At 33.7% G+C, this 19,924-nt stretch overlaps 1 protein-coding gene across 2 annotated transcripts in view; it reads right to left on the minus strand.

Annotated features, from left to right (window-relative positions):
* MICU1 (Mitochondrial calcium uptake 1) overlaps window positions 1-19,924 on the minus strand; it is a 77,804-nt gene that overhangs the window by 56,157 nt on the left and 1,723 nt on the right. The window contains exons 2-3 of one of the 2 annotated variants that reach the window (XM_072520390.1): window positions 16,912-17,059; window positions 6,226-6,385 (exon numbers count right to left, since the gene is read on the minus strand). In XM_072520390.1, coding sequence (XP_072376491.1) covers window positions 6,226-6,385; window positions 16,912-17,059 — 308 coding nt within the window. The remainder of the gene's footprint in view (window positions 1-6,225; window positions 6,386-16,911; window positions 17,060-19,924) is intronic. The other variant, XM_072520389.1, reaches the window with a different exon arrangement.

Genomic DNA, 19,924 nt, shown 5'->3' on the forward strand with positions numbered 1-19,924 from the left:
AGACACTTGAATATTACAATGTTATGATTTACAATGTATAAACTTATCATGATTATACAATCATGATTTGAGATTTATACAATGTATATACATAGCGCAGAAAGTAACATAATAATAATTGGCGATCTCCAATGACCTGATAATTATGAATTCGTTTTTTCAACACAAAGATGTGCACAAATATACCAGAGAAGTCAAGAGTAGTAGAGAAAAGTCCATTATTGACTATGTATTGGTAAACAGACCTTTAAGAAGATGTCAGAGTCAGAAGGGGAGCAGAAATATATAGCGACCATTATCTGGTAGTATCCCGAACTAATATCGGTGTGGAACAAAAACGCACGCAGAAGGTACCAAGAAAAAGGAGACAGAACCCCAAGAAACCTCACCAACGCAGTTATTAGGTCATACAAGTTAGCAGATAAGAAAATAGCACAGAAATACAAAAGCTATGTGAATAATAGTCTACAAAAGCACTTAAACCAGAACTATGGCTTAGAAGAAACTTGGCAAAAACTTACAAGAATCCCTCCTAGATGGGGGCAAGCAAATCTGCGGAATAGCTAAAATCAATAAAAACAGACAATGTACGAATTGGTGGAGTAATGAAATAAAAGAAGGGGTCAAATCCAAGAAGTTAGCGTGGAAGAAATATCTAGGGAACCAGAATACAGAAATCTATCAAAAATATAAGCAACAGAGGGCAAAAGTAAAAGACATGGGAATTTGGGGAACAATGGACAAAACAAGGATTTTGGGAATAAGCTGGAGAAGGACTACCACACTAACCAAAAACTATTTTACAAAACTCTGAGAAGCCTAAGAACAGAGAACAGACAACAAACACCAAAACAAATTAAAAACAAAGATGGCCACATCCTCTGCGAGAACGAAAATATTATGAACAGGTAGAGAGAATATTTCGAAGACCTTCTGACTAAAAAAAAAAATAATAATGAAATAGACAACACTGAAGAAAACCCATATGAGAACCCAAACCAAAACGAAATAACAATAGAAGAAATAAGAGAAATAATACTCAGGCCCAAAAGAGGAAAGGCAGCTGGCTATGATAAGATAACTGCGGAAATGCTAAAAAATATGGGAGAAAATGGAAATGAAATGCTTAGAAAAGTTTGCAATAAAGCATGGAATGAGAACAAGATCCCAAAAGACTGGGAAGTGGGCGTTATTCTACCCATTTTCAAAAAAGGTGACAGACGAGAATGCAGCAACTACAGAGGTATAACTCTCCTGAGTATCCCTTCCAAAGTTTACGAACGAGTACTGAAGAAAAGACTACTACAAGAAGTAGACCATAAGCTGGAGCAGTCACAGAGCGGTTTCAGGAAGGGAAGAAGCATCCATGACCATGTTTTTACACTCAAGCTTCTAATACAAAATGCACGAAATACAAGCACGGAACTATACCAAGCCTTCATAGACCTCGAAAAAGCATTTGATAGAACCTCGCGCACCGAAATAGACAAAAGCCTAAGAAACAGAGAAGTAGACAGCAAACTCAGAAAAGCTATTATGAGCCTATACAAGAACACAAGAAACAGAGTAAGAACAGATAATATGGAATCAGAAGAGTTTAGAGTCAATGATGGTTTACGACAAGGAGGTGTACTAGGCCCCATCCTGTTCAATATTGTACTAGATGATGTAATGAAGGAAACTAGAGAAGAAACATCGAGAATATTTGTTGGACATAGAAACCTGGAAATGATACAGATAGCGGAGTGCGCATTTGCAGATGACCTCGTCGTATTTGGAAGAAACGAGGACGCACTCAAGAGAAACATCCAGATATGGAGAGATAAACTCGAAAAACGTAACCTGAGAATTAATGAAAGTAAAACCGAGGTCATGGTATGTGGGAAAACAGACCAACATACAAACATTAAAATCAATAACTATACTTTAGAACAAGTCGAAACCTTTAAATACCTGGGAGTGCAACTAGAGAGTAGGGGTACACAAGAAGCAGAGATAAACAATCGAATAGCAAACGCTTCCCGGATATACCACGCAATTAAGAGCACATTCCTATCGAAAAAAGAATTATCCCAAAAAGCAAAGATAGCTATCTACAACACAGTTTTTGTACCTATCTTAACATTTGGATGTGAAAGCTGGACGCTCACCAACAGACTAAAAAATAAACTGTAAAGTATTTCAATGAAGTATCTAAGAAGAGTACTAGGTGTGACCAGAATGGACAGGATACGGAACGATGAAATAAGAGAACGCCTTAAAGTCCAATCAATAGAGAAGAAAATCGAAGAAGCCCAACTGAGATGGTACGGCCACATGGTAAGGATGGATAAAAAAAGCTAAGTGAAACAAGTGTGGGAAGCGAGAAGAACCTTGAAAAGACCGAGGGGCAGACCCATGAAGACCTGGGACGATGAAATTGCCGCCATCCTAGACAGGAGAGGAGTCACCAAGGAGCAAGCGAAGAAATTGGCAAGCAACAAGAATTGGAGGAAGTTTGTATATGAAACCTAAAAAGAGACTTTACACCCAACACCTTAGGGTAGAAGGGTTATTGATTATATATATATATATATATATATATATATATATATATATACAGTCAAAATCGTTTACAACGACACCGGCTATAACGTACAATCGGATGTAACAAACAAAATAGTAGTTCCCATAAAATGACATACAAAAAACGCATTTATATTGCTTATAATGAACAAATCGGTTAGAGCAAACGTATTTCTTGGAACACTAGCAGTTAAAATATTGGTTACAGCGTACAATTTCAAGTACATATCTGTACCTCAGATGATATAACATCCATTTTTTTCAATTATGACATTTTTACACACTGTATAATAAATAAATAATAAATAATTATAACCAACGCATGATGTAAATTACAGTAGATACAATGTTCAATATAATATTGTTTCCACATCTTAATAAATAAGTTTAAAAGTGCTATCCTGTAAAGTTATGAAAATAAACATTGTAGTGTTGTATTTCTCACAGGTATTACCGATATTTAGTATTACCACGAAATGACAAGTAAGAATTTATTAATTTATGGTTAAAGTACATCCGGGCAGGCATCTACACTTGATTACTTGTCCTTTAGACATTTAGACCTCCCAAGACGGGTCCATTGTATTACAAAATTTTGTTTATATTACACCATTTGGCCCAAGCCAAGAGTTTCTGAATTTGAATTCAGTTGTGTCTAGCCTTCATAGAAAACATGTCACGGAAACAATTTACTATTGAGGAACAGTTTGGAATAATTTGCCGAGTCGATTCCGGTGATTCCGCGAGTTCGATTGCCCGGGAATTTAAAACGTCACGCTCAACAATTGCTGGAATGATGAAACGGCGAGGAAAAATTATTATGCAATTTAATAAGTGTGAAAAAGGAAAACGCGTTCGGTCATCAAATCACAGTGACATTGAAAGTGCTTTGCTTGATTGGTTCAAACAACAATGCGCAAACAATGTACCCGTGAGTAGGCCGATGCTTCAGGTAAAGGCTGACGCTTTCGCTGTGATTTTGAAGAAGGATTTTAAGTGTAATGCTTCCTAGGTTAACCTTTCCGAGCTCGCCACAATATTGTCAATGGAAAAATTTCAGGTGAGTCAGCAGTTGTTGACAGATCAATTACAAGTGACTGAGTGGAAAATGTGTGGCCTACACTCAGGTCCGGCTATAGCGATGATGAAATTTTTAATGCTGCCGATATGGGGTTATTTTTTAGACTGACACCTGATCACACGTTAAAATTTAAAGGGGAGAAATGTTCCGATGGTAAACTCTCAAAAGAGCGAGTTACATTTCTTGTTGCAGCCAACATGTCCGGTTCCATAAAAAGAAAGCTTTTGGTGATAGGAAAAAGTAAAATGCCGCGCTGTTTTAAAAACGTGAAAGATCTCCCGATTGATTACGATTTCAATAAAAAAGCCTGGATGACGTCGGCTATTTTTGAAAAGATTTTAATAAAATGGGACATTGAACTTTTACAACAAAAGAAACGCATAATTTTAATTGTCAACAACTGTCCGTCCCACCCACTAGTTGACAGGTTAAAACAAATTAAACTCGTTTTTCTGTCTCCAAATTTTGAAAGATTTCGGCAAAATCCCTACTGTTGCTGAAGCGTATGCTGCTTGTTCCACCATAAGCCCCCTTTCAGACGAGGATACTGTATCCGAGATACGCGTATCCGAGACGCAGATATTACATAGACTCAAATGGAGCTTTTCACACGAGACGCGCGAGAGATACAGTATGCGAGATACCGAATTCAGTATCTCGGACCCTCCTGTCGCCGACGACTGAATGCGTATCCCAGATACAGAAGAAACATTACGTTAAGTGAACGCTTTCAGACACGAATACTTTTGCACCACATTCCATAGACGCGCGATTTTCTGTCGAATAATTGTGAATGAGCAACGAAAGAAAGACGGTGTTTTCTGAATATAGTTATACGTTCCCTTGGTTTCTCTTAATTCTACAATAGGATGAACCCACAAATTACGTCGTCTTTTCAGTTTCTTTTTCTTTTTATTTAATATGTACCACAGCATAACACACTCTTCTACATCCATAATCCAAAAATATAACCGCACTGCACTGCTACTATTTTCATACTGACGAGCATGCCCGTGAATCCGATACAGCCGCCATCGAAAATTCTATATCTCGCATACAGTATCTCGGATACAGTATCCTCGTCTGAAAGGGGGCTAAGAGCATTTATTCAGACTGCTGAAACTTCCCAGAGTGTGAAAGAATCATTATCGATTGATTCACATCAATTGAAAAAATGTTTTTTTCAGAAGTTCAAGGAAGGCGACTTTTTTCATTAAATATTCAGGTAAAATGTTGTATTTACATATTTTGTAATACATAAATGTATCTATTTTTCTTTGTCTTTTTAAAAATAAATATTATATGTATGCCTACACTTTTATAATACAAAGATTTTGAGAAACCGGTATTTTATGCGTATACTTTATTGACATACTTATTTCAATACATATTATACATATATGTATGTAAATATTTAGATTTACGTAAGTACAATAAAAACATATGTTAAATGTTCCTACTAAATGTGCTAAATGTTAAATGCACAACGAACTAACTGTTCCTACCAGTGTAATCGTTTATAGCAACCTGTTCATTATAACCGATAGAACCGCTTATAGAGAACACTGGCTACAACGTACAAAAACCACCAGTCCCCTGAAGTTCGTTATAAACGATTTTGACTGTATATATATTATATATATATTATATATATATATATATATATATATATATATATATATATATATATATATATATATATATATATATAATCAATAACCCTTCTACCCTAAGGTGTTGGGTGTAAAGTCTCTTTTTAGGTTTCATATACAAACTTCCTCCAATTCTTGTTGCTTGCTATATATATATATATATATATATATATATATATATATATATATATATATATATATATATATATATATATAGAGATATACATTGTAAATCATTATTTGAGAGTGCTCCTTGTAACATTTAACGTGTCTTGGTTTGTTTATTTCTATAAGTGAGTGCATCTTGTATTTATAGTGCATCTTGATTGTGATTTTAGTATAACTAATCTAAACTAAACACTACAGAAGACAGTAGGCATAGTTTTGCAGAAATATAAATATGCAGAAGGAAAAAACACACTGTCCTAATTTCTGGAATTAAATCAATCTCTAAAAATTAATGCTCGTTTTTAAAAAAGCAGACGGACAATAAGTATATCAATCAATCTCAGAAAAATAATTGTTAGACATCAAAATCGCTAATTTTAGTACCTAAGAAATGTATATATAGATCGTATATATGTCTCTCGAGGCATTTCTGTCACAAAAATATATTAATTAAAATGAAACTCGACAAAATAAAATAGCTTCAGAAGATAAAGCTCAAGGGATGATAAATGAAAATCACAAGGACAAACCGAAGCAGTTCGAACCAGTACGAACATGATGAAAATGTGTAAAAGAAAACATACGGGACACTGGATAACATAAAAAGTTCAAAGTGTTTTTGAAATAGTGACCCTTGGAAACATTATCTTAAACATTCCGTTTGTCATTGTATCAGCATCATCCTAAACTGACACGAATTAGTACAATCCAACACCAAGCAAGAGTGTCATCGTGAGTTACATGACATTTGACATTTACCATCTGGTTGTTTCATTCCGGGAGTTATAGCTCTCAGAAAATCGTCGGGTGTCATGTATACTTCTGTTACATCGCTGTACAAGAGCTTAACGGTTGCGAAGTATCTAAAAATCTTGTCTGGTGTGGAATAAGCTCGCATTCTGTTTTCGTATTCGATAATCTGGTGTGTGATAAATTAAAAAAAAAATGTATATACTTAAGTCAAACCAAATCGTTTCAAATTTTGATGTGAAAAACACAAACATAACAATTTCTTATAACTTTATTATTAATTAACATATTAGCATTTCACCCTTCTGATAAGGTGGGAAAAACTGGCATTTTTTGGGATTAATTGATCCAAAAAATTATTTTGTCAAAATTCTAGTTACGCCATTTTCTTTAAATTAAATTACACATTACAAATTAAAAAAATACAAGTTTGATATGCCACTTCAACAGTTGAAACGATTTCAAGTAATTATTTAAACGCTTGAATATAAGGTATAAGTTTGCTTGTCACTATTAAAATTGTAGCTGTTATTAAAAAAAAAGTTATTAAAAAATATAAATACAAAAAAGATATGAAATCACTTACACTCTACATTTTAAAGCAGGAAGAAAGAAAAATATCGTATTATTTTAAAACATTTATTTTTTACAATATTTGAGCTTTAGGCTGCAAGTCAATGAGACTGTCCAATTTATCAAAGAGACAAGTGGCCAATTATAAACATTTATAGGTTAAGATCATTCATAATTTTTATTTCAGAATTTTTTAAAACATTTCCGAATTGGAAATTTAAACGTCAAAGCAAACCTAAAATATAATTGGCATTGCAATCAATTGTAGTATAATCCCATATATAATAAGATTTAAGTCAAATGTGCCACAAGAAAGAGTTTCAGAACTCAGGAAAGAATTTGAGAGTAAAGGCATCTAGTGATGGTCAAACGAAGTACAAGGAAAATAAAGGAGAAGAGAAAAATATATGGACTGACAAGAAAATAGGTCGAACACAGATCTTCAAAATGACAAGGTCGCTAAAAAGGAAGCTTACACACCAGTAGCAAAAGCTAAATCAGAAGCATAGAAAAATATGTAATATTAACTTAATAGCAAGGTGAGAACCGACGATATATAAAATAAACAAAAATATTAAAATATTAGTTCTCGAAAATGACACTGTAACGTCAGCCCGCTCGCTACGCTACTAATCCCCATTTTAATGACGATGTGTTGATACCGTAATGTCACCGAACGTTCGAAGAAGTTACCGTCCGGTCTAAGCGATTCCACATTGTTCCATTCATACTATGCAGGTATTCGAGATTACCAAGTAGAGACGCTCTGACGTTACGAGAGGCCCTAGAAACTTGTCGAACGAGTCGACGGTCCGCTGAGAGACTTCGATGGAATTCCAGAATAACGGGACAAACATATACAGTGTGTTCTAACGAAAATTTGACCCCCCTAGAAAGTCAGAAACCAAGAGTTTCTTCAAAATTTGTATTTGGAGGGGGACGAATTTTCATGCAAAATTCATGCCCTCAAATGTAACCCTCTACTGCCCCGCATCAACCCACAGTTTTTTTAAAGTAGCAAGTGTGGTTAAATGACACATATTTTAGTTATTTTTTTTCTTTACACACTCTATTTTTTTTAATTTACGGAATAACTGAAGATAATTTTGGATTTAACTAATTTATTGGTTGAACATCAGTAATAACAAAAAACATAAAATTTTATCAAATTAACCAATTAAATGATCGAAATGACCTCTTGGGGCCGTCATACAGTCTATTTTCAAAGCCTCTTCGTACATTTGCAAATACCTCTGGTGTCAATAATCGGCATTCTGTCACAATTCTTTGTCGCAACTCAACTTTTGATTTTAGGTATCCCTATAAAAAATCCAAAGGTGAAAGATCCGGTGATCTGACCGGCCATTCAGCCTTCTGCCAATCCAACGCCCTGGAAAACGTTGATTTAAAAATTGTCTTACGCGATTATCATAATGTGGGGGTGCCCTGTCCTGTTGGAAAATTAGTTTATCCTCTCAAATCTTATCAGATTACAGTGTGTCAGTGATCGGCAGATTAATAACGTCTTCTACCAAATTTAAATAGGTTGTTCTTAAGGCGTGCAGAAAGCAGCTTACTCGAGCATATAGGAAGGGTCTATTGAGGGTGGCATGTGCATACAGAAGAGTCTCTACCGAGGCGTTGGGAGTTATCACCGGGTGTATTCCGATGCACGTGTTAATGAAGGAAATAGGAAGAATATACGAGAGAAGAAATAAAGACATAGCAACAGAATGTATAAAAAAAGAAGAAAGGGAGAGGTCCATAATGGTGTGGCAAGAGGAATGGGACGAGACGAGAAAGGTGGCGCAGTGGATGATTCCTAATCTGAGAAGATGGATGGAGTGCGGGCACCGGCGTTTGGATTATTTCCTGACGCAGATGCTCACAGGTTGCTTCAGGGCATACCTCTACAGATTTGGAAAGGCAGAAAATGGCAAATGCCTGTACTGTAAAATATCGGACACTGTCTCACACACTTTATTGGTATGCGATAAATAGATAGAAGAGTGGAGCCTGCTTGAGAGAGAGAGCTAGGAAGTAGGGTGCAATCAGTCACGGAACTGGTGGAGGAGATGCTTAGGTCGTCAGATCGGTGGAGAGCAGTTCAGAGATATGTGAGGAGAATGTTGGAGAGAAAGGAACAAGAAGAAAGGCGACCCAAACGGAGGCAGGGTGCCCAGGAGCAAGCAAGAAGATAAGGCATAATGAAAAGGGTCGAGATTGAACATGAACAGGGAGGAAAAGAGGGAGAGAAGAATTCAGTCGTAGTAAAAGTACTAGAATGCGTGAGAATTGTGCGTAAATGAGAGGGTGAATGCCGTGCCGATGTTGCATCCCAAATCAGGGAGATCCTGCCGGTAATTCATCGCTGAGAAGGGTGTTTTTTTAGTAGGTAGGTCTCTAGCATTGACTGCGATGGTGTCCTAACAACCCTGCGCGCGGTCTCGGATATCATCGTGGTCCCGCTGGAGGAATCCTGCATAACCGAGGCTGGAAGGCGGTTCTGCCCACCTTCTAGGATCGAGGTATGTTTCGTACATTTTGAGCACCCGCTCTCATAATAGACGAAAAATACAAAAAGGTTGATTGAATTACTGTATTCAGTACTGTATAAGTATTGTATGTAGAGGTTTTAAGAACATTTAATTGGTTAATTTTGTAAAATTTTATGTTTTTCTTGATATTACTGATATTTAATCAATAAATTAGTCAAATCCAAAATTACCTTCAAAGTTATTCCATAAATTAAATGAAAAAAATAGTGTCGTGTAGAGAAAAAAATTACCTTTCAAATTATGTGCCACTTGAATACACTTGCTATTTAAAAAAAACTGGGGTTGATGAGGGACAGCAGGGGGTGAAATAAATACGTTTAATTTTTAAGAGGTGTAACACTTTTAACAAATTGATATTTTTTCACAAGAACCGAATTCTCCAGCGAAATATCTGTCTAATGGTGTGCCACATATGGTCTATTCCCCATTTACAATTAAGGATTTGTGGTACTCGAAAGAAGAGGGTTGACCGATGACAGATATCCATGCCATTAAAAGATGAACCCTTTATTATATTGCCAAATATCAGGTGGACTCTTGAGTGGCTAATCCTGTATATTATATTTTTTAGAAGGTGCATGGAAAGACGTGATGTATTAAAAAATAGGGATTATTAGATTATTTGGCACAGTCTCTGTATCAAATATTTTATAAAATCCCTAACTATAAACGATATTGGTATATTTCTCTCCCAGAAAACTGACTTTCACTTAACTATGTTATAAAAAATCTTAGTGTAAATATGAGTAAACTTATAAATTGTATTCAAGCGTTGTTTTTATACCAGTACCAAAATTGTACAAGAATTCATGAGGTACTGCCTCAATGATGACAAATAACGATATCACAATGACACATCTTCTAACATATCTATATTATTTGCACTACAGTTTCTGTCGTTTTTAAATACCATGAATTCTTATACAATTTTTTATGAAGTTTTAAATAAAATCAGATGCACAAACAAAAATATATGCACCTCAATTTAAAGCTAACTAAAAAGTCTCGAATACCGAAAGAATTAAATCTCGTTGATGATTTCAATTTAACTATTATTATTTATGTAGGATGGAAAAGAACGAGGGACGAAACACTAAAAGAAAAAGGGATACAGCAAAACGAAAGAAGAAGAATAGAAAATTAGTACTCCAGAAATTTTGCTGATAATGTCAATTTGGGGACCCCCAAAAATATGCATTTGCCACTCCTATATCCAGGCGTCGCCCTAAAACCCTCCTCGTATGAAGAGAAACGGAAAACATCGATTTGTTAAGAATCTGTGCGTCGTAGAAAAATTGTTTCAAATAAAAAATGTAGCTGAGATAATTTTGAAGAAAAATAAAAGTTAAAGTAGCGTTTCTCACTGATACAATGAGCATTATGAATGAAACATTGACCAAATTGCAAGGAGACTACAATAACATTGTAACGAAAATGATGTGTATTGTGTTTCCACTGGAGCAGAAGCTGAATATGTATATTGAAGAATTGTCAATGAAGATTATTCCAGCTTTCCTTCAGTTAAAGCACTGTTTGATGAAAATCCAGATGAAAGTCCAGAGATTTCTGACCTACTGAAGCTGTTAGCAGACCTAAAGGATGAAATGTCTGTGAGGTTTAGTGACTTCAGAAAGTTCCAAGAACCATTTCGCTTGTTGGAAAATCCATGGCAATAACAACAGCAAATGTAGCTCATCTTTCTATTTTTAGATACGAAGCTAGGGATTTGAAAAATGAGTTAATTGATCTTCAGAATGATACAAAGCTCGACAGTATTTTTGAAGAAAAAAAGAAGGAAAAAGCTCACTATAAGATTTGGGAAGCAGTTGAAAATAACAAATTTCCTAACTTAATTGACTGTGCTCAGAAAATTTTGTGTATTTTTGTATCTACATATGTCTGTGAATCTACATTCAATAAGCTGAAGTTCATAAAACACAAGTACAGATCTAGGTTAACTAGTGAGAACGTTGAAAACATTTTGAGAATTTCAGTTTCTTCCCAACCTGCTAACATAGATGCCATTCTAGAGAGCTGTAAAAGATTTCGCCCGTCGGCTTCAAAGAATTAACAAATTCAGGACTTGACATTCCTGGAGTCAAGTAAAAGACATTTTCCTACTTTTTACAAGAAAAACAGTCCATATAATTTATAATTATATTGTTTTTACGTAACTTGTAATAAACTTATGTTATAGTCATATAGTTTTAAAGTTATTTCATACCACCAAAATGTACTTGCGGCCCTGAGGAAAATTTCATTAAAACTATTAGGCTCTCAAAGAAATCCTAGTGAGGATCCCTGAGTCTAGTTGAAACAAATTTAATTTAAAAATTGATTTCGCGCATTTAACTGACTTTTAAACTCGTTGGTCGCTTCAAACGTTGTTTATTCTACACAAAAAATGCTAAATAAAATTTTTTATTCAAAATTATATTGTTTGTTGCATATTTTGTTTGAAATATTTTTTTTAAGGCGTACAGATTCTTGGTAAATCGATATTTTCCATTTTAGGGGGTTTCGGGGGAAGCCCGAAGTGGCAAACTTTTTTGCATATTTTTTGGAGTCCCAAAATTGACATTCCCAACAAAATTCATATTGTTCGTATGATTTTTAGAGGTATTTGACCTCTGACGACTGGACTATAAGGTAAATAAAAAAGGGGATATTACAAGTACTATAACTAATGTTTGAATTTATTATATCTGTTTATTGGGCAAAAATACTTAAAAATCTGCGAGTCATATGATATTTTTTTCATATTATTTGTGTTTGTGCATTTAATTATTAATTTTCTCAAATAATGATAATTTGCATAAAGTTTCTAAATTTTTTGGTATTATTATAAAAAGATTGCATGTAAAACACAAAGATAATATTGCAATACATCTTAACATTTTAGAAATTAGTAAAGAGCAAAAAAAAACGTCAATTTAATGATTATTCCAATTTTTTTACAAATACAGAATGAGAGCATTAAGTCAACTTTGCATAAAAATAATTAACGAGGAGATACTGAAAGAAATGCATACGGAGAGAATTACCGTCTAAAATATTGGACGAATTTATCGAAATACGTGTATTAGAGAGCGGCGCTGTCTTTCGCTATAATGTTTGGTAAATTTACTTGGTGTTAAAGTCTTAACACACCACCAATAATCCCTCATTATTTTGTTACAATTACAACTCAAATAAAAAAGAGTTTTTAATCTTGTCCGCTTTTCGTTGAGACTCCCGCTAAAACAAACACACTTCGATATTATTTTACCGCCAATTCTCTTCTTCTTAATATAAAAAATTATCATTTTTACGACCACAACTGGTCATGAATATTTTTTGCTCGTACCAACGCTTCGCTAATTCGTTACAAAAAACAAGTTTTTTGTCTATCTGCAACTGGATCAATAACGTTTACTTATTCTCGAAACTCGTAAAGTGGCAATAAATCTTTTAGTTTTATTGTTTTATTTTTCTTCGTAAATGTATAAAAAGTGGCGTTTTAGAACCCACGTTTGGGACATGTAAAGTTCGTTAAAACCCGTAAAAGTTGGCGGTTCTTTTTCCCTATAAAATATTGAATTCAGGCTTCATTCAGAGACTTCGTCCTCGATCCTCAAGTAGGATAGTTCTCACTCGTACCAGACTTTGTCCTCGGTCCTCAAGTAGGATAGTTCTCACTCGCACCAGACTTCGTTCTCGTACCTGACAGTAGATACATCTCAAGATTTGTGTAAAAATACACGCGCTCTACGTAAACCTTAGTTCACATAGCAGAAAAGTAAATAGTTTAGTTTTAGTTAAATACTTTTGTAAATAACTATCTTTTGTAACTAAAATGGAACGTAAAATAAAGTGCCCTAAAAACATCAGGCATTATTATTACCAGTTTAGTCTACATACTTTGCCAGTTGCAAGGTCTGGCCCGCTTCTTGTGTTGTAGAAGAGACAATTCACAACACTTGGTAAATGGTAAAAATTCAATGTCCCAAAACTTGACTGGAAATGTAATTTAACTCCTCCTCTCCTCCTATTATTACCTACAATTCTAAATGGAACTTCGTTTCCATAACTATTATGACAACCGCTTACAAAAGGTTGTCATGGGGTGCATGTCCTGATGAAATAAAAACAAAGGCAAAGGCTCATGTTTTTCTACTGCCCCATTTGTAACAGATTTGTCAACAGCAAGCAAGTAGATATAGATACTCTCTCTTCTTAAAGTGCCCTTTCCTCTATGGAAGTTGGATACTCAATTGCAAACTAATCTCTATCTTCAGTTGTTAGTATTAGCTATTCAAAATTTAGTCCTGTTCATTTTCAGATGTTTCTTAGCCACAATAGTCATTTCCTTCCTAGTTACCTATCCCTCGATATTTCCCTTCACTATAAGTCGAGCATATTGGTACTTCTCAGTATGTGACCTAGATATTGTTTTCCTAACTTTCACTGCATTGAAAATTTTTTTGTAAATTGCCTATTCTATGCAGCACTTCGTTTGAGGAATGTGATATCCATGAAATAACGCCTATCCTTCGGTAGATCCATACTTCAAAGGCCTCCCATTTATTTACAGTTGATGTTTTAATGGTCCATGTTTCAACTACAAAAAACTGAGGGGAGTCGACCAGACATTTGGATAAATGTAATCGAGTTTTGATTTCTATTTGAATATACCATTGAGAATAACTTTTAATTTTTCCGAAAGAGTTTCTGCTAGTTCTATTCTTGATCTAATTTATGGATCAGAATTTAGACTACTACCAATCCAACATCCCAGGTGCTTGAAATTGTTGACCTGCACTAAAATATGGCTGTCTAGTGTGCAAGGTTGAGGTTCACCTTGACTCCGTTTTTGAAATGCTTCAGTGCCTCTTTAAATAGGAACTAGGAATATAGATTAAATAGCAGGGACAATAAAACACGTCCCCGTCTAATTTCTCTTCTCTTTTTTACCTAAGCGGATGTAGAACCTTCGATCTTAATTCTGGCATTTTGGTTCCATTTCAAGTTTTTCAGCGGCTTAATGTCCTTCCAATCTAAACCAACTTCTCTAAAACGTTGTAATAGTAGGTTGTGTATGACTTTTGAAATGGTTCTTCAAAGTCTATGAAACATATAAATATATATAACAATAAAACACTGAAAACTTTTGTTTTCAAAACTTCCACAATATTTATTATAAATTCTGATCACTACAGCTGTTACAGCAGAGTGCCTTTCTTAAGTGATCATAAGTCTACAGTCAAAGGAAACCGATAGCATACACATACTAAAGTTGCTTAATGAAAATAATGTTTATATGGCTGCTGAACTCTATAATGCTGTTTATGAAACTAGAGAAATACCAGATCCTGCATGACTTCGACTTTCATGCCAATTTTGAAGAGAGGAAATGCTAAAAAGTGTAAAGATCATAGGACGATAAGTTTAATCAGTCACACATTAAAATTATTCGTAAAAGTTATACATACCCGTATGTATACAAAATTGGATAACAACATAAGTAACACAATAGTCCTTAAATAGGCAAGAGAAAAAACTTTTGGGCACAAAAAGGTCAAAGTTTTATGTCATTGTCGTCATTATGGCTGCTCTTTAACACATATAATTAAGTACAATGTTTTTCCTTGAAATTAAATTAAATTTTTAAATTCTATATTTTATCATGATAATCTGAATAATGAGAAAAACTTGCAATATACACTTTGTGTTCTTTTCTCAAATATAAGGCAAAATTTTGCTAATAAACTAGTTTCTTAAAAACGAGGAATATTTTTTAAAAAGCTACAAAATTTATATATAAAGTAAAGAAACAGTATAAAATAGTTAAAAAACAAGTTAATGAGTTATTAAAAAAATAAAACTTACGGGATCAAAGCCTAACCTATGACATAGTGCAAAAGCCATGTAGTTTTTTTTTTCAGTTAAGTACATACAAGCATTGGTTTTTTATATTATGCAAAAAATACAAAGGACTAATTCCAAAATTTTGTAGCTTCATTTTTTTATCAAAGAAGATATAAAATTAAATACTTCCTAGGTTAGTAACATTACAAAAACTTAGGTTACCTTTTAAGACAATTTAAGATAAATACATGTTTGATCAATAATTAAATTCGTAATAAAAATTGTAAAAAATATATTTTCAAGTCCTAAAAAAATTAATTGATTACTATCTTTGTAGCCAATAAACAAAACTTTTAACAAAATGAGTATTTTTTAAGAAGGTTGGAGTTTGGTTTTTGATTTTTTTTTACTATATAAGTTATGCAAGGTATTGGTATTAATTAACTGTTTTAATGGTTTTACTTACAATTAATAATATTTAAATTAATATTTTAAATTTATTTTCAATGTTTATCTATTTTACCAATTTAGCATTGAGTTCTTTGTTTCAGTTATACATAGTTGGCTGAAATAATCATAAGTTTAACAGCTACACAAAAATACCAGAAGTATCTAAATGAAAGATTACTGAACAAAAGCTGCATCATGGCACTGACACTGGTACATCAACATTATATGTTCTGGATCATCAAAGAATAAAAGCATATTGAGCCATTTAAATATTATTTTTACATGTGATTAAGCCACAATTATGTGTTGTAATGAAAACCACATTTTAACTAACTAGTGTTTGACATTTCATCTTCCACTCCCGAAATCATTAAAAAAGAAGAAAGATTATAAAATTTTTTGGAAAAATGTATTATAAACCCTATTCATTCTACAAATTCCCAGTCGTCAATAGAACCACGTGTAAGCCAAATAGGGTCGCACTGATGTACGACCTATGTATCATGATTTTTTAAAATATTTACTTTTGAAACTGTTAGTGTAAGAATTTCTTGAAATTTAATCATTATATCACAATTAAACTAAACTCTAAAAAATAACACGACCAGTAAATAACTTAACAATAACTATAACATAAATATAACACAATATAATAACTTAAAAATCAACACGATACAATTAGAATTTAAAATAATCACAAGTTGGGATCTGTAACATGAGAATCTGTCTCGCTTACGGTAATAAATTATATTTTATTGCCTCTTGACGAATGAGACGGCGAATATCAACACGTGCTCATGTTTACTGATGGGAATTTGGTAAACGAATATACTTTAGTTATCTTTTTTTTAGAAGGATTTCCGGAGTGGAAGTTGAAACGTCAAATACTAGTTAGTTAATTAAACATGCCACAAGAAAGTAGTTTCAGAACATAATAAACCATAGTGTGGATGATTTCATAGAATTACTCTAAACATTTTGGCAATAGATTAATTTCACATAGAACATATTTGGGGACTTATAATTGTTCAGCTAGATTTAGCTGAAATGTATGGTTTATATTGAAGTAACATTGATTATTATTTTTCATTTTTTTTGTAATTTTTGTTGTTGCTTTGATTACTGAATCTAATGGTCTTAAATTTTAAAAGAAATATATAACATCTGATATATCATTTGTACCTGCAAAAATTGCCAAAAAGTAACCATAGTCATATAACTAACCACCAGCACCTAAATTTATTAGTAAGCTATACATAGTTGTTACCTTTCTATCCCTAAATCCTATTTTTTCCCTTCTGTGCTTTTTTCTCTTACTATCATCCTCTGCAGAATCTTCCAGTTCATCCCTTGGAATTTGAATTCCTTCTCTAATGTTCTCACTTTCTGCTTTAACTGATAATAACTTTTTCAACCTTAAAACAGACAAAATGCCTTAATTTTCTTTAATAAGTATAAAACAATTGATTATTAAATAACTAAACATAATACTTTAAATGTGTTTTTTATTTTATATGGTTTGGGGTAGTCTTTTATCAAGCTTTAGCACATTTCTGAGCTGGACAGTAGCATTTTAATATGTTATAGGTCATTGAAGGCCAACTCGTCAATCACGATCGACCAGTCGATCGCGGCCCAAGGTCAGTCGATCGCGGTCAAGGAAAAAATTATCAGTATAATATAGCTACCTATTCACGTCCTAAATATTACGAAAATTATTTTAGTGCTAGCAATCTTGCACATCGATCATCGCCCAGTAGCGCACCTAGAATTTACCTCTGGGGGGGGGGTTTTGGTTGGTCACCAAAATTTTTTTTATGATGTTACCTCCATTTTGAATCCTTAAAATGTGTAAGTAACAGTGTCGGAATAGGGTCCTGGGGAAAAGGGTTTAACCCCCAAAACCCCCCCTCGGTGCGGCACTATCGCGAGCAACTCACATTCATTTTTTTTCCAATCTAATATAGTTGGAAAAATAAATAAATAAGAATTAATACTTTTGTTTTATTTAGGTATTGCTAATATACAGTAGCGAGCAATAAAGCTAATTAATCCAGAATTGTATCGCTCAGAGCCGAATCAGTTTCAGATTAAAAATTCTTTCAGATCTCGAAAGCTAATAAAGTAGTCTTTCAAAATTACATAGAATAGAATAAACAACACCTTTTTTGACCACACAGACCAACACAAATATACATTTAATAACACCCGTGGACAAGGATCTATGATAGATTATGTTATAACCAACAGAGATATACATCCATCAAAAATAATCAATGTAAGATGCTTCAACTCAGCAGATGTAGGTAGCGACCATAGCCTAGTATTATGTAAAATAAGAATCATCCTGAAATACTTTACACCCAAGAGAGCGGCGCCAACACAAACAAAAATCAAAGTCGAAGGACTAAATACGAAATCCACGGAATACTTATACAGAAAAAGAATATCAGAGAAGATCGCTGCGAATCAAATATTAGCATATTAGCAAACGATAACATCGAGGAAAGCTGGGGAAAACTCAAAAATAACATAATTAACGTCGCAACAGAATCACTTAAAGATAGGAAAGTAACAAACAATAACATATTAAAAAAGAAAACACCATGGGTTAGAGAGGAAGTGAAGACAAAATGTGAAGAAAAGAAGAAAGCCTTTTTATGACACAGAACACAACAAACACAACAGGCATATAACTACTATAAACGAATCTGAAATGAAACGAATACTTAGACAAATAAAAAGGAAACACTGGCAGAGCTTCTCAAAACAGATGGAACATGACTTCTACGGAACACAAAAAGAAATATGAAAGAAATATAAGAGATGAATGAACTAATTAAAACGAAACACATTCTGAAGGAAACATGGGTAGCCTACTTTCGATCCCTATTTGCTAAAGGTAACGATAATTAACCACCAACACCAGAGGTGGCGACAAACGAAGAAATAAGTATTGAGGAGGAAGATGTAAAGGAAGCATTAAGGAAATTGGGAATAACGAACGAACTCCTAAACTACAGAGGACCAGATCTAACCAAACAAGTATTAAAACTAATCCAAAAAATAATAGAACAAAACAGAATTCCTCAAGAATGGAGATCAAGCATCCTAATACCTCTCTTCAAAAAGGGAGACAAATCGGACCCGGAAAATTACAGAGGAAATAATTTAATAAACACAACACTAAAATTAACAACCAAAGTGATAACAAATAAACTGAATGAAATTATAACACTAGCAGAAGAACAACAACGTTTTATGGCAGGAAAATCATGCACTGACGCAATACATATTTATAATGAGGCACATGCAAGAGAAATCAATAGAATACAACAAACCGGCATATCTGTTTCGTGGACCTTAAGAAGGCATTTGACGGGGTCAAATTAAACGACGTTATCCACTTATTGTACACAAGAGAGATACTTCTAGGAATAATCAATACGATCGAAAATATCTACCAAAACAACACAAAAGTAAAAGTGAAAGAAGAACTAACCGACCCTATTGAAGCTGGCAATGGGATAATACAGGGGAGAGTCCTCTATTGTTCAACCTAATTATGGATAAACTAATAATAAAAGTAAGAACTAAAAAAGGATACCAAATGGGAGAAAATAACTTAAAATAATCTGCTATGCAGACGACGCAATACTACTCTCTCAAAGTGAAGACGATTTACAATGTATGCTGCACCAATTTAATATATCCGCCAGAAAATTTAACATGTTTATTTCCCCAAAAAAGACAAAATGCATGGTTACAACAGCAAATTTACTAAGATGTAAATTAGTGTCGGAAGGTCAGATAATAGAACAAGTGATGGAGTTTAAATATCTAGGCATCACATTATCTAGCTACGGAAAGCTCAAAACTGAAGTGAAAGATCAAGTGAATAGAGCAAATAGAGCCGCAGGCTGCCTGAATGAAACAATATCGAGAAATAAAAATATCAGAAAAGAAACGAAAGGCAGAATTTACAAAACAGTCATCCGACCAATAATGACATATGCGGCAGAAACACGACCTAGCACACAGGACAAAAAGAATGTTAGAAACAGCTTAGATGAAAACACTTAAAAAAAATTGGGAAGTTACTATGGAACAGAGCTAAAAGTACAGATATAGGATGTAGATGCAAGGTGGAGAACATCAGGAACTGGGTAAAAAATAGTAGAGTAGAATGAACTTACTGGAGGCACATTGAAAAACAGACAAAGTCATGTCTACATAAAAAGAAGAAGATGAAGAAGAGAATCAGTGATTGATTTTATGAG

This window comes from Diabrotica undecimpunctata, chromosome 1, assembly GCF_040954645.1.
Source record: "Diabrotica undecimpunctata isolate CICGRU chromosome 1, icDiaUnde3, whole genome shotgun sequence".
Lineage (NCBI taxonomy): Eukaryota > Metazoa > Arthropoda > Insecta > Coleoptera > Chrysomelidae > Diabrotica > Diabrotica undecimpunctata.